We start from the raw sequence: 12297 nt of genomic DNA, 5'->3' as shown, positions 1-12297 counted from the left end.
AAATATACTTACCTCGCCTTGCCTTATCTAAAGAACACATCTGGCTTCTGGTATGTCTTTTGATCAACAGTTTATTGTTTTCATCATTTTCAAGTTTGCCTGGACTTCCTCAGAGTTTCATCAGTCTTAATCTTCATCTATAGTAGTATATTATTAGTTCTAGTAGCTTAGCTGTAGTATATACGAGTTAGGTTGATGCACTTCCTTAATTTGAATATCTACAGTTTAATTGCAAAAGCAGACCTCTCATGAGTTCTATTGAATCTCTATTGAGAAGAAAACATGATGCAATAAGGCAAAGGGCCCAAGGGTAATGAGCAGATACAAAAGCAAGGCAACAACTGGCAGGTGAGAGGTGAGAATGTAAAACACAAAGCAGAAATGTCTGTGGACATATCAGGGAAATTAATACTGTATCATGGGTAAATATTTACATTTAGGCTTTACCTAGATGAGATCTTAAAATACTATTAACAAGTCGTAGAAGAGAACTGAAGTAGATTTGAGGAATTTCTCATCATGCACTTTCATATCCTTATCTCTTAGGACCTTATAGGTAAAACAACAAGCGTGTTACATTCGTTCAGTCATTTGAAACAGTAACTGAGATATTCAAGATAATTATTTAACAATCTTTAGGTCATGATCTGATGTTCATGGAGGAAGAAAAGTACGTTTCAAGGCCAAAAAGGGGTCTGTATCAAGTCTTTCAATAACTCACGCGTTTGTTTTGGGTGCAACTTCACCAACCAGACTCATCTCCAATTCCCTTTAAAACCAGCAGCGAGCCTGCATCTGGTGTATTGCTGTTTATAAGGAGGATTTTTTCCATTGTAGGACTTGAGCTGCTCCTCCCCTATATCTGCTTTATCTGCATCACCACATTGAGAAAGAAGCTTCAGGAACTTATGTCTGAGGCACAGCAGCAGTGTTTTCTTGTTTTTCAAAATGTTATAAATGCTGCTATGCTATAAATGTTGATTTACTTAATTTGCTAGTAGCTTGTGACTATATTATTTTGTGCATGTGTTTTTGACAATGATCTGTGTAATTATTCTCTGTTATAATATCTGGTGGCAAATGACACTGCTGACTAGTTTGTGTGTGTATTAGAGCAGGCCTAATTCAGAATCATCTTGGTGTGGGTCAAACGGATGGTGGGACTGTTTGACTGGTGCAGAGCTCTACAAGGAACCAAAGCTTCCCAGGGCATTTCCGGGAGGGTATGTATACTCCCTCTGCCCGCCTGTTGATTGTCCATCCTGAACTTTTTTTATTCAGGAAGCACGCCCTCACATATCTCTGTCCCTGCCTGCTGTGTCTGTCCATCCATCCCACTTCCTTCATCCTCCTCCTTTTCTGTGTTGATCTGTGCCACTCCCAGTCGGTACAGAGCGTCCCTGATCACCACCTCCCCAGGCTGACAGGCCTTCACCACGTGGTTGATCTGCTGACTCACAATGTCCCTGCTGGTGAGGAAATCCACCAGGCGGTTGTAAAGGTAGTAGTAAGCTGTGTTGTTGAAAACCACGGGCTGCTGCCATTCATTACTTACCGAGGAACACTCCTCTGTTTTCTCCTCGTAGTCATTCTCTTTCATGTCTTTCTCTTCTTTACTTTCTGCTCCATCCTCCTCCTCCTCCTTTTCTTTCTCCAGCTCATGCACCATGCTGATGTAGGGCTCCAGATCTCTGCAGAGGACCATAGAGTGGTGCTTTTCAGTCTCCTCAGCCGCCCCAGGAGGGTGAACCAACCAGCTGCATGATGATTTGGTGATAGGGTGGACGTTCTGGTTCTCTGCCACCAACGACAGGTCAGGGCTGTACGACTGTTCTTGTAGCTCAGCACAGGAGACAAACTAAAGGAAGAAGGTGAGCGGCTGTCAGCAAAGAAACATAAAGCAGCACAGTTGTTATTTCAATTTAGGATTGATGCGTAAACGCTTGCCTCTGGCTTTTCAAAAGGGTCGGAGAAGCAGCCTTGGTTCCTACCCCACATCTGGGTTGCCAGTTCTGGGTACTGCATGTCAGCACAGAGCGCCACCTGACGCGCACAGTCACTCACATACACAGGGGGCCAGTAGCGAGAGGATAGTAGCAGGTCTACGTGGTCTCGGGCTGACTCTCCTCTCACCAAGTACTTAGAGCCGCACACCACCTGGAGACAGGTACAGAGGAAGTAATGCTGAAACACTTTCCAGAGTTTTTGTTGATTGCAAAGTAGACATTTGAGTTTAACTTCTTACAGTATTCACAAAATGTTCCCTTTAAATGTATTCTCATATTTTAGGCTGCATTATATAAATTTAGCTCAGGACTTAACTCGAAAGATTTTATTTTGAAGGTAAATGCATAACTGGATGTCTAGTTAAAGGAATGATTTTACCTTGTGGGGGCAGACCTTAGACAGCTTGCCTGCGGTGAGGTGAGGAGGGGGCTGTGAGGCTGTTGGGAGGCCACTGTGAACAAGTGTGTACAAGGAGATGAGGGAGGCAAGCAGCTCATTCTAACAGATGGAGACAGAGAGGAGGCATTTAATGAGACAAAGTCACACATTGATATTAGTACAGCATAGTAAACAGATGAGCACCACCTCACTAGGGAACATATAAAGAAATCAGAATTTCAAGCTGCCTTCATTAAGCAAACCAACTTTCTGCAACACCCTGCAGCAAGACACTCAAGTCTTTCAAGTCTCAGGGTGTGGGAAAGGGGGGGGGGGGTGCTGTTTTATGGATTGTAAACTTGTCTCATGATGAGCACATTTACTCCAGTAGGTTGTATTTGATGGTCAGCATGTTTACTTAAAGTCATAAAAACCCAACTACGAAATCATGTGAGCAAATGTGGTTCTCTGTGTGCTTCTCACTCACAAAAACACACACACACACACACACACACACACACACACACTAACACACTAACACACACCTTGGAGGAGCTTGGGGCTATGCTGGCCCCGCAGCAGTCCAGCATTGTTCTCAGCTCGTCCTCACTGTGATCTTCAATCTTGTCGAGGCTCAAGTGACCATCATGAATGAGACGCACCAGAGCTGATGGATCTCCTGACAAAGAAAAAGCTTTTAAAAAAGTGTTTCCAGGTTATGTAGAAGCCACTTCAGCCAAAATAAACCTAATCACAGCTACGCATAACTCAGAAATCATGAACAGAGCTACTCATTCACCCAGTTTGGCATGGGAGAAATACTTAACACAGAACATTAACATAGTAATATTCAAAACTGTACCCTCTGCATGATCATTTAATCATTATATCATCATTTTCTAACCATAAAACAATTACTCCTCTCATCCTCTTTTCTACATTTTCAGTGACACATGCAACATTGGCTAATGAACATTTCGAGTCACTGGTTAAATGTGTCTAAAAGCAGCAGTGGTTTAAGAGAGTGAGGCACCTGATGGCTGCTGTGCAGGTGCCTTCACCTTGTCCTTTTCTGTGTTGATAACAGTAGCACTTCTCATCAGGGGGGGAATGAAGGGAGCAATGATAGAAGCATCGACACGTGTGATGGGGATGTCAGCAGGAAAAGCTGCCTGCTCAATGGCCTCGCATTCCATGGTCAGCCAGAAGTCATCCACGTGTACCTCATCTGAGACTGAATACTCAGGCCAGGTGAACTGTGGATAGAACAAAGTGTGGGCAAGTGTGTAAAGAGTTCCCTACAGCTTCTTGTTAAACACACATCTAAAATTGTCAAAGCTTACTTACTCTAGGGTTTTAATGTCCAAACAGATCTAAAATGTTGTCATTAAATACATTTTCATTATTGATCTTTCACCTCCACATTCTTCAGCTCCAGAACGTTGTTTGTGTATCGCTTAGCAATCTCAAGTTTGGGAGCAACACCACAAACGCCGCAGATCATATCGTTGTAATCCCGCACTGTCAGACACTCAAAGGCCCAGTATCCACTCAGGAGAAGCTCCTGAATTTGTGAAAACTCCTCTGCACTCAGAGTGTGGACTGATGACAAAGAGGAGGACAAAATACAATTCACATAAAAAAAAAACAACGTAAAAGACAAAACATACAAGACTTCAAATGTAGAGGAAAAGATCCCAAAAGGTAGCAGAATTTATGAAAGTTTACGAGTTCAATGCCGTGGTTACCCGGATGATTTGGGTTGTGGTCGAGTAAGGTCCTAGCTGCCTCCGGCGGGGGTTTGCCCAATTTGACACTCGCCCTGATGTTTAGGAACAGATCGATACTAACCAGCAGTCTGTTCCCAATGTTGAACAAACCTGCAAAAAATTAAGCGTTTTAATTCACAGAGGAAGCTGGTGAGACAATTTAACTGTTTAAATTGTCAAGCGGCTGTAGCTCAGTTGGTAGGGTCGTCGCCTCTCAACCGGAAAGTCGAGAGTTCAATGCCCAGCTGAGCAACATGTCAGATGTGTCCTTGGGCAAGACACTTAACCCTGCTGCTTCGGTGTCGGTGTATGAATGGATTAGTGTTGTACTTACTCTCTGATATACATCGCTTTGGATAAAAGCGTCTTCTAAGTGAATTGTAACATTGTAAAATAAACTTCTGTCAGACGTTATTTATGCACTTCATAAACTGACTGAACAAAGAAATTAAACATATACTTGCCACTAAGTTAGCAGCTAAAAAAAGAATAGGCCAGGCGTCTTGATCTTAAAATCAAAAATCGTCTCTACATTTGCAAAACATTTTTGAAAAAACCTCCCTTCTGATGATTCTTAGTGGAAACTACGGCACGAAAAATTAAGATATCGTGCACACAGAATCCACAGTGCCCCATATTGTTCCATCAGCTAAAAAGAGATTGCTATTAAGGAAAAGTTTGATCAGCAATGTTGCTGTGTCCAACATGAAGTCACCCTTAAAAATGACAAACAATCAATGTATCCAACATCATGAAAATCTGGGAGGCTGCAGTGCCTGACTCTTGATTTTAAAAAAAAGGAGCTGAGAAAAGTACAAGTTCTAGTGTGTGGTGCTGTTTACCTGGATGCAGGTCAGTGAAGCTGTGAAGAACCAGACACATAACGTTGAGACACACCTTGAGCTGGAGGCTGGCTGTCTGGAACAGAGTCTCAGTAAGCAGCCAGCAGACCTCTTGTCCTGCAACAGAACTAGGATATACAAACATACAAACAAGAGCCACAGAGTCTATTAATGCATGTCCATACTCCACAGGTCCTGTTAGTGCATGTATGTATTTTGGGCTTGTGTGTGTGTGTGTGTGTGTGTGTGTAAAAAAATCTCAATAAAACGTTGACTATACTCCTGAGGATTCATACATGCAGTACAACAATGATAAATAAGGGACCACAACATGTGCGCTTCAATCTGTCTAACCAGCAGTAGAGCAGTAGGATAGTTAAAATACAGAAATAATGAGGAGAAAATGAGAATTAAAAAACAATCAACAAACAAACATTAGACCCCTCCTCTCCGCCTTGTCGTCCGGCTCTTAATCTTCTCACCTCTGATCTCCTTTGAAGAGCGGGTAGCTACACAGGCCACAGTGAGTGGCTGCTGATTCATAGAACTGAGGCCAACCAGACTCCACCAGCGTCTCCGTCTCTACACTGCTTCCCAGCTCCTGGTTGTCTGGTTGGACAAGGACTATCTGGAGACTATTAAGCTCCTGGATGAGATTCATAGTTTCTTGAAGCTCTGTCTCGTTCTCTGGGATCTGCAGGGAGCGCTGCAGTAACTGCACCGTATTTTGGCGCTGGATGTCCTTCTGAGAAGGACTCAGGGGCTGGTATGGATCGAGCAAGGTCCCACACTGAAAAAAGAAAAACAGGAATTAACATCCAAAGTATTTAAGTCAGAGGTTTGCTTTAATAATCATGTTCATGTAGTCTGAGTAAACATTAGCACAGTTGAGGGATGAGAAGGACCAAAGACATCAAAGGCCTGATGTTATCAGATTTAGATATATTAGTGTCAAGCATTAACTGCTCAGGGATCCAAGGTTGGGATGAGGCTCATAAAGTGGGTTCAGGGGGCAGCTCTTTTGCACTTAAGAAGAATCTGGAGGATGTAAGCTTTCACCTTTTTTCCTTTGGTGTTCTTCTGGGTGAGCTCACAGCCACATTTAGGACACACTGCAGGTTTGTGTCTGTTCTTATACATGTAATCACAAGTAGGATTCTTACATCGACCTCTTCCTCGTGCTGTGGACAGTCCCAGGTCCTTAAGGAACAGAAAGGAGAAAAGAGTTACCCACAAATTAAGAAACAAGAGATCTCCAGAAACAGGTTTATATTGAAAAAGGAGCACTGAAAGTTGCAAAGAGAATAGTGCTATACTAACAAAGCTGGAGATGGTGTGTTGTTTAAATGGCACGACTGAGAGGATATTAACTCTCTTATCTGCCAATAGAGACACAGATTGGCCACCATCTAGTGGGAGAGAAGATTCCTGTGACAAAAATATGCAAAAGGTCAGGATATCTCAAGAGAAAAAAGGGGGTGGGGGATAGAGGAGTAAAAAAGAACACACTAAATCATTCATGCATATTTATGTTACAGATATATGTAAATACAAATAAGCATAAATATGAATATTGCTGTTTCTATTTGTACGTGTTTCTCTGTACTTATTGTGTGTGTGTGTGTGTGTGTGTGTGTGTGTGTGTGTGTGTGTGTTTGTTTGTGTATATTTTAACCTGCTTGGCTGCAGTTGATGGGACAGTCTGGCCGAGCTGCTTTAAAGTGTTTGGTTTGAGCCCTGAGAAAGTCTCTCGAGACGCTGAGTAAGAAAACAACCACATCAAAAAAAGAGCAGAAACCTCAGAAAGTCACCTATTCTCACATATCACTTCCTCTTTGTGTAACGACACTAAAAAAAGAGCTGAATGGACAAAGAATACATGTCAGACTACCAACAGAAATATTAGCTTGAATAAGTTGGAAAAACAATTAAAATATACCAGTAGGTGATTTATTGTTGTTTGTACTGAGAAGTTTTCCTTTATCAGGTGGGACGGTTATGATCTGGAACAAAGTACGGCCTGGAGACATAGAAACAAGCCAACACGTGAGCCCATGAGTATGCAGCTCATTTACACTCTGACAACAGAATATTTCCTTTGTGCTACATGTTTCTCTTACCTGTGTTATAGGCGGGGAGGATCGGTCTGACCGGCCTCTTCTGAACAGCGGCGTCGCTTCTGTCTTGACTTTGGATTACTGTTCCTTTAATATGGTCTTTCAGTTCTCTACTAACATGACATGGAGAATAGATATCAAATGACAGACACACTTAAATCAACATTTTATTTTATATATACTGTATATATTTAAACCATCACAGCCCACATGGCTAATGTGTTATGTAGTTTTGTGAAGCGAATAAAAAGTGCTTAAAGGGATACTTCACCCATTTGCATTAAGCTTTGTATCATTAGAAACCTGGTAGTATTTTTGAATGGTCATGTATCCTGCCCTCATTTTCCCCTGAGATTTGAAATCTTTGTATTTCCGAGTCTGAAAAGGAGCTTCCAGTGACGCAAAATGACGATTTTTGCGTCACTGGAAGCTGTTGCAGTGAGCAGGGTGAAACTAAACGCTAGTTCCTCATGTTTTCGACCACTGAAGCTACAGACCAATCACAGATCAGTGGGTGGGAACTCACTGCCAGAATCGAAACTTAACGTCCGCCATATTTCTTGGAAGCTACGCTAACAGGCTCTATGGAGAAAGCTGATAATGGCAAAAAAAATATAAATATAGCTGCCAGACGGCTGCTACCGACAGGCCGGTCTTGTGTTTTGGCCGCTGGCTGTTTGCTGCTTGCCGCCGCGACACAAGACCGGCCTGTCAGCAGCAACCGTCTCGCGGCTGTATCGCTATATTGCTGGCCGGCGCTGCCAGCTCAGCAGCAGAGACATGATGCCTGCCTGTCGGCGGCGGTGAGGACGAGAAGCCGGGGCCGGCTCGAGCTGGGGCGGACTGGTAGTGTCGGTGCTCTCACTGTTTGCCTATGGACACAGACATAGAGTCTGTTTTCTTTTTAAATTCTGGAAGAAATCTCTGAATCAGTTGAGGAAACGGCCTCATGAGTTGAAGTAAACATGTCTGTAAATGTTTTTATTACTATATTTCTACTGCTATACTGTATATTTTGGAGAAACTGTAACGATTGAATTCCCCTCTGGGATTAATAAAGTATTTCTGATTCTGAACTAGAGGACCTTAGTGGGAGTGGCCTGCGGTGCTGTGCATTCTGGGATTTGGTGTCTTTCATCCACATGAGCCAAAAAGACACTTTCTGTCTTTTCACGGCCAAGAAGGCACCAACTTCAAAATGTATTTCACATTTCTACTACCTGTATGACCCAATGTCAATACAGATTCATGTTTCAACGAGTGAAGTATCCCTTTAATACTCAAATGGAGGCTGACTGTCCATCTATCTACGACTGCTGCTTTTAAAATTCATGGACACTCACTTAGTTTGTTCCTGGCCCTTGGTGCTGCTGCCCTCTAGTGGCTCTCCGGCTGAAACCGCATGCTGCTTTCTGGAGCAGCGCTGAACTCGACCTTCTCTTTTACTCCCAGTGTTGTTTTTTTTACTGACATCTGAATTGCCCATCTTAGCAGGCTGAGGTGTGGGGTTGCAGCCGTCAGCTTTCTGTGGCAACAGCTTTGACACAGCTTCTTTCTCTTGTGTCTTCTTAGCTTGCTATATAAATATAGAAAAGTCATTTTATTTGAAATGTGGATTAAAACTGTATTCTAAATGACAAACAAATCTTTGGTTTTCAATAAGACTAAACATCCCTAACTGCTAGTGTGTTGACACTTACAGCTGGTATCCATTTTCCGCCAAGGTGGCTGCCACATTCAGGGCATGTTGGTGGCTTGTGGCGTGTGACATACACAAATGAACACCCAGGATTTAGACACCTCCCTCGACCTCGCCTGGTGTAAGTCTTCACACCCTGTGAAAAAAGGTATTCAAAAAATGAACGGCTAAATTCATGCATAACTAAGGCTTACCATCAAGATTCTTCCACCAAATAATATTCCTCATTATGTTTTGATGTTTCCAGCCTCCATGATCTCCACTGTCAGTATGAGCATTTAAAAAAATGAATAATGTGGGTGCTTACCATTTTATATGAAGGTTTGGCACTCTTTTCTATGCTGGCTCCAACAGAGACCATCATCATGGGACCCACAGAGCCAACAGTTGCCAAAGACTTAGGGTCCAGCATGTTCTGCAGTAAGGGACACATCAGCTCAATGCATTAGTTACACCACGTCTATGTGATTAAATGCTGAACTGCTGAGAAGTTTGCCTAACAAGTCTTAATCATCACTCAATGAATGAAGCAAATTCTGCATACTGGAAGAAGGGCCTTTTAGGCTCACCTGGTTGGGTATGAATGCAACCATTTGTGTAGATTCCCCCTGTATCTGCTGCACCATCGCCCCACCAAAACCACAGCCAGCAGCACCCTGCGAGACAGATGCTTTGGATGAGATAGAAGAGGATGAGGAGGATGGGATTTGTTGAGGAGCTGTTGGATTAGTAACAACGGCCGTGTCCTCTTCTATGTCATCTGCAACAATCGTGTGATTGGAAGGTTCATCCTCTTCAGTCAACCCGAGAGCTGTGAACTGGGGCTCCTGGCTAATAGAGGTAAAGGGCAAGATCCCGTCCAGAGGAGAGTCCAGAGAGTCCATGTTCACCTCTGGCTGAGACCCTCCAGGCTGTTGACTGGAAGAGCACCCTTTGGCCAAGAGAAAGTAACTGGCTCTGGGGAGGATTTTGCGAAAGCCTGGGAGATCTTTGGAGGGGCTGAGAGACATCTAAGGGAATGGCACAATTGAGAAAACCGTTCACAGCTATCCATTGAATCGTATTGATGTAATGCCATAGACACCAGTTAACTAGCCCCCTGTTGATAAAGCAGGAGAAATGTGCTATATTATATTATTGCTGCTAATGAGACACTTCATTCTGGCTTCATCAGAAGTTAAAGGGGCCAAATGTATTCATTACAAATGTAATCATTCAAATTGAAAACCTGCGTTCTCTGTGGAGTGTATCCATACAGAAAGACTCTAATGTACTCAACAGCAAATCAAAAATTCTTACTTCTTAACACTGCCATTAATTTACTGATGCAGGTTCAACTGACACAGCAGTTCTATCAGAATATACATTACGGTCAGTACAGTAATTCACAGCTTACGAACAGAAAAAAAGAAAACAAATCTTCGTTTTTTAATTTTTCAGAGGACTTTTGGATTGTTTTGTAGTTTTTGATCATTAATGTGATCAGTATTTTTGTTACCACCTAAAGTTAGGAGATAATCTTGGAAACAAGTTAGTATCATTTAACCCTGTGCACATGAGAGGATGTCTAAATACAATTTTGCACAACTTCATATTTCTTTCTGAAAAGACAGATGTGTTCTCATGATTTTTTTTCCACATAAAGTTGTATTCTTAACATCAGAGTATTATGGGGCTCCATTGATGACCAGATGCAGAAGTTAAAAAAATTAGAGGAAAGGGGAAAGGATGTAGCTTACTGTGTCTATGCCCTCTTTCTCGGACTTGGCCTTTTCAAGATAGTATGCCTTTTCAGCTACGCTGAGCCTTTTCCAGCTCTCACTGATGCGTTTGTTGATCTCTGACTGTGGCAGATTTGGTATTTCCTGTTGCATAATTTGGTGAACATCAAAGTAGTAGAGCAGATATGCAGTCCTGAAAGACAGATTTCACATTAACAGTCAGTACAACAAAAGGTGAGGGACATGAATGTTATAGGCGTTATAAGGGGGTACTTAGTGCATCCTTTTGGATAGGCTATATACTCTACCTGGGCTTTTTTGGTTTGTCAGAAGTGTCTTCTTGACCTTTGTTTTTTCTTTTTTTGAGGGTCGTCATCTCCATTTGGCTGTAGCAGCTCTCCACTTCCTCGGTCACTTTCATGACCTCAATCACCTCCACTTTCTCCATGACTTTCAAAAGACCTAGGGCCAACATGATAAATAGTTACAATACTAGTTAATTTAAGTGCAGGTCCGGTTATCTTCTGCTAATGCAAAGACTACAGTAAATATTTTAAAATGATAGATGAACAAAATGGTTTAACAATTTAGTTAAGAAACGTTGGACAACATTGACAGCATCACTCTTCTGTGCTTTGATTTGATGTCAGGACATTATTGTAGTCCATCCTTGCTGAAAACAGACATGTAGATACTATGGGATTGGGACATTATTGTAGTCCATCCTTGCTGAAAACAGACATGTAGATACTATGGGATTGGGACATTATTGTAGTCCATCCTTGCTGAAAACAGACATGTAGATACTATGGGATTGGGACAGCTTGACTATGGGCTAGTTCTTCGTGCAGTGACAGTAAAGCCCGGTCTTTGTCAAAATGAAATATCGTGTAAACTTGTCAAGTGTGAGGCTGTGGGGGAGTCTGAAAAGCACAAACATGTTAAAAACAGTGGTACAGCCCTGCTTTAAAAACAGGCTTAATGGCGTGTGGTTATACTGCCTGAACAGTCTGCGAGTTATCCAATGAAATGCCTTCTTATTGACGTCTTACCTACGATGGCCGGAGGCTCCAAGAAACGCTACAAACAGCCTTCAGAAGTCGCTGAAAAAGTCAGACATTGTGCCGGTGGTGAGTAATTGAGGAATCTGCCCGAAATGTGCGCGTAATCAAATATTTACGATGCAAAAACATGTCTGTAAAGCGAATTCGTTTCTCTTCGACTTGGCGAAGAAACATGGAGGATTGTTGCTATGGTCTCCAACCAATCATGTGTCGGAATGAACAAGCGCGGGCCTATCACCGTAGACGTTTTTGACACGTGAAAGTAAAGTGTGCGTCCCATAGGCCTTCAGAGCAGAGCGTCCACAGACGGTATCAGTAGGTAGTTCAGGCAGTGGGATGATAGTGACTTAAAGTTGAATCATTGGAAATATATAATTTGAAGGCTTCTCAACCTTATCCTACGATTTAATGAATAAATACATACCCGAGATGATGTTAAAATAAGCAAGTTTTAAATGGAATTATCGTTTAGTACATCATATAAAGCAAAAACGCATGAATATATTGACTTTATAAAATACACCCTGCTGGTAACTGGATAATGTGCCACATTTGTTTGGATATAACTACAAAAATGTGTTATTACATTGAAACGACAGACGCACATTTTCACTGAGGGGGCCAAACTGGGACCAGTTGTTTTGTCAGAGGGGAACATTAAACCCAGAAGGTGATCGCTTTAAAAACACATACTGTGCCA

At 42.3% G+C, this 12297-nt stretch overlaps 1 protein-coding gene across 2 annotated transcripts; it reads right to left on the bottom strand.

Annotated features, from left to right (window-relative positions):
• Nucleotides 1-975: 975 nt before the first annotated feature.
• On the bottom strand, nucleotides 976-11009 carry hmgxb3 (HMG box domain containing 3). Of its 2 annotated transcripts, none has more exons than XM_061047911.1 (21): nucleotides 10842-11009; nucleotides 10552-10726; nucleotides 9382-9822; nucleotides 9120-9227; nucleotides 8814-8948; nucleotides 8457-8689; nucleotides 7117-7226; nucleotides 6936-7016; nucleotides 6672-6754; nucleotides 6317-6424; nucleotides 6056-6196; nucleotides 5479-5786; nucleotides 4997-5124; nucleotides 4134-4265; nucleotides 3803-3987; nucleotides 3419-3641; nucleotides 2931-3064; nucleotides 2386-2505; nucleotides 1948-2157; nucleotides 1269-1858; nucleotides 976-1238 (listed from the first exon to the last, which is right to left on the bottom strand). In XM_061047911.1, the coding sequence occupies exons 1-20, from the start codon at nucleotides 11006-11008 to the stop codon at nucleotides 1274-1276; spliced, it is 3807 nt and encodes a 1268-aa protein (XP_060903894.1). In that variant the 5' UTR covers nucleotide 11009; the 3' UTR covers nucleotides 976-1238; nucleotides 1269-1273. The 2 variants fall into 2 exon arrangements, with proteins under 2 accessions (XP_060903894.1, XP_060903895.1); XM_061047912.1 differs by having other exon boundaries at nucleotides 7117-7223.
• Between the last annotated feature and the right edge of the window lie 1288 nt (nucleotides 11010-12297).

This window comes from Labrus mixtus, chromosome 10, assembly GCF_963584025.1.
Source record: "Labrus mixtus chromosome 10, fLabMix1.1, whole genome shotgun sequence".
NCBI lineage: Eukaryota > Metazoa > Chordata > Actinopteri > Labriformes > Labridae > Labrus > Labrus mixtus.
This window is presented reverse-complemented; position numbering and strand designations above follow the sequence as displayed.

What these genes read in the sequence shown, in the direction of transcription:
- hmgxb3 (XM_061047911.1), bottom strand. Translation starts at nt 11,008, where the DNA reads ATGTTGGCCCTAGGTCTTTTGAAAGTCATGGAGAAAGTGGAGGTGATT. An exon ending in AACACACCATCTCCAGCTTT is followed by an intron (nt 6,197 to 6,316) that starts GTTAGTATAGCA and finishes CTGTTCCTTAAG; the next exon opens with GACCTGGGACTGTCCACAGC. An exon ending in ACCTGCACAGCAGCCATCAG is followed by an intron (nt 3,065 to 3,418) that starts GTGCCTCACTCT and finishes TTTCTTTGTCAG; the next exon opens with GAGATCCATCAGCTCTGGTG.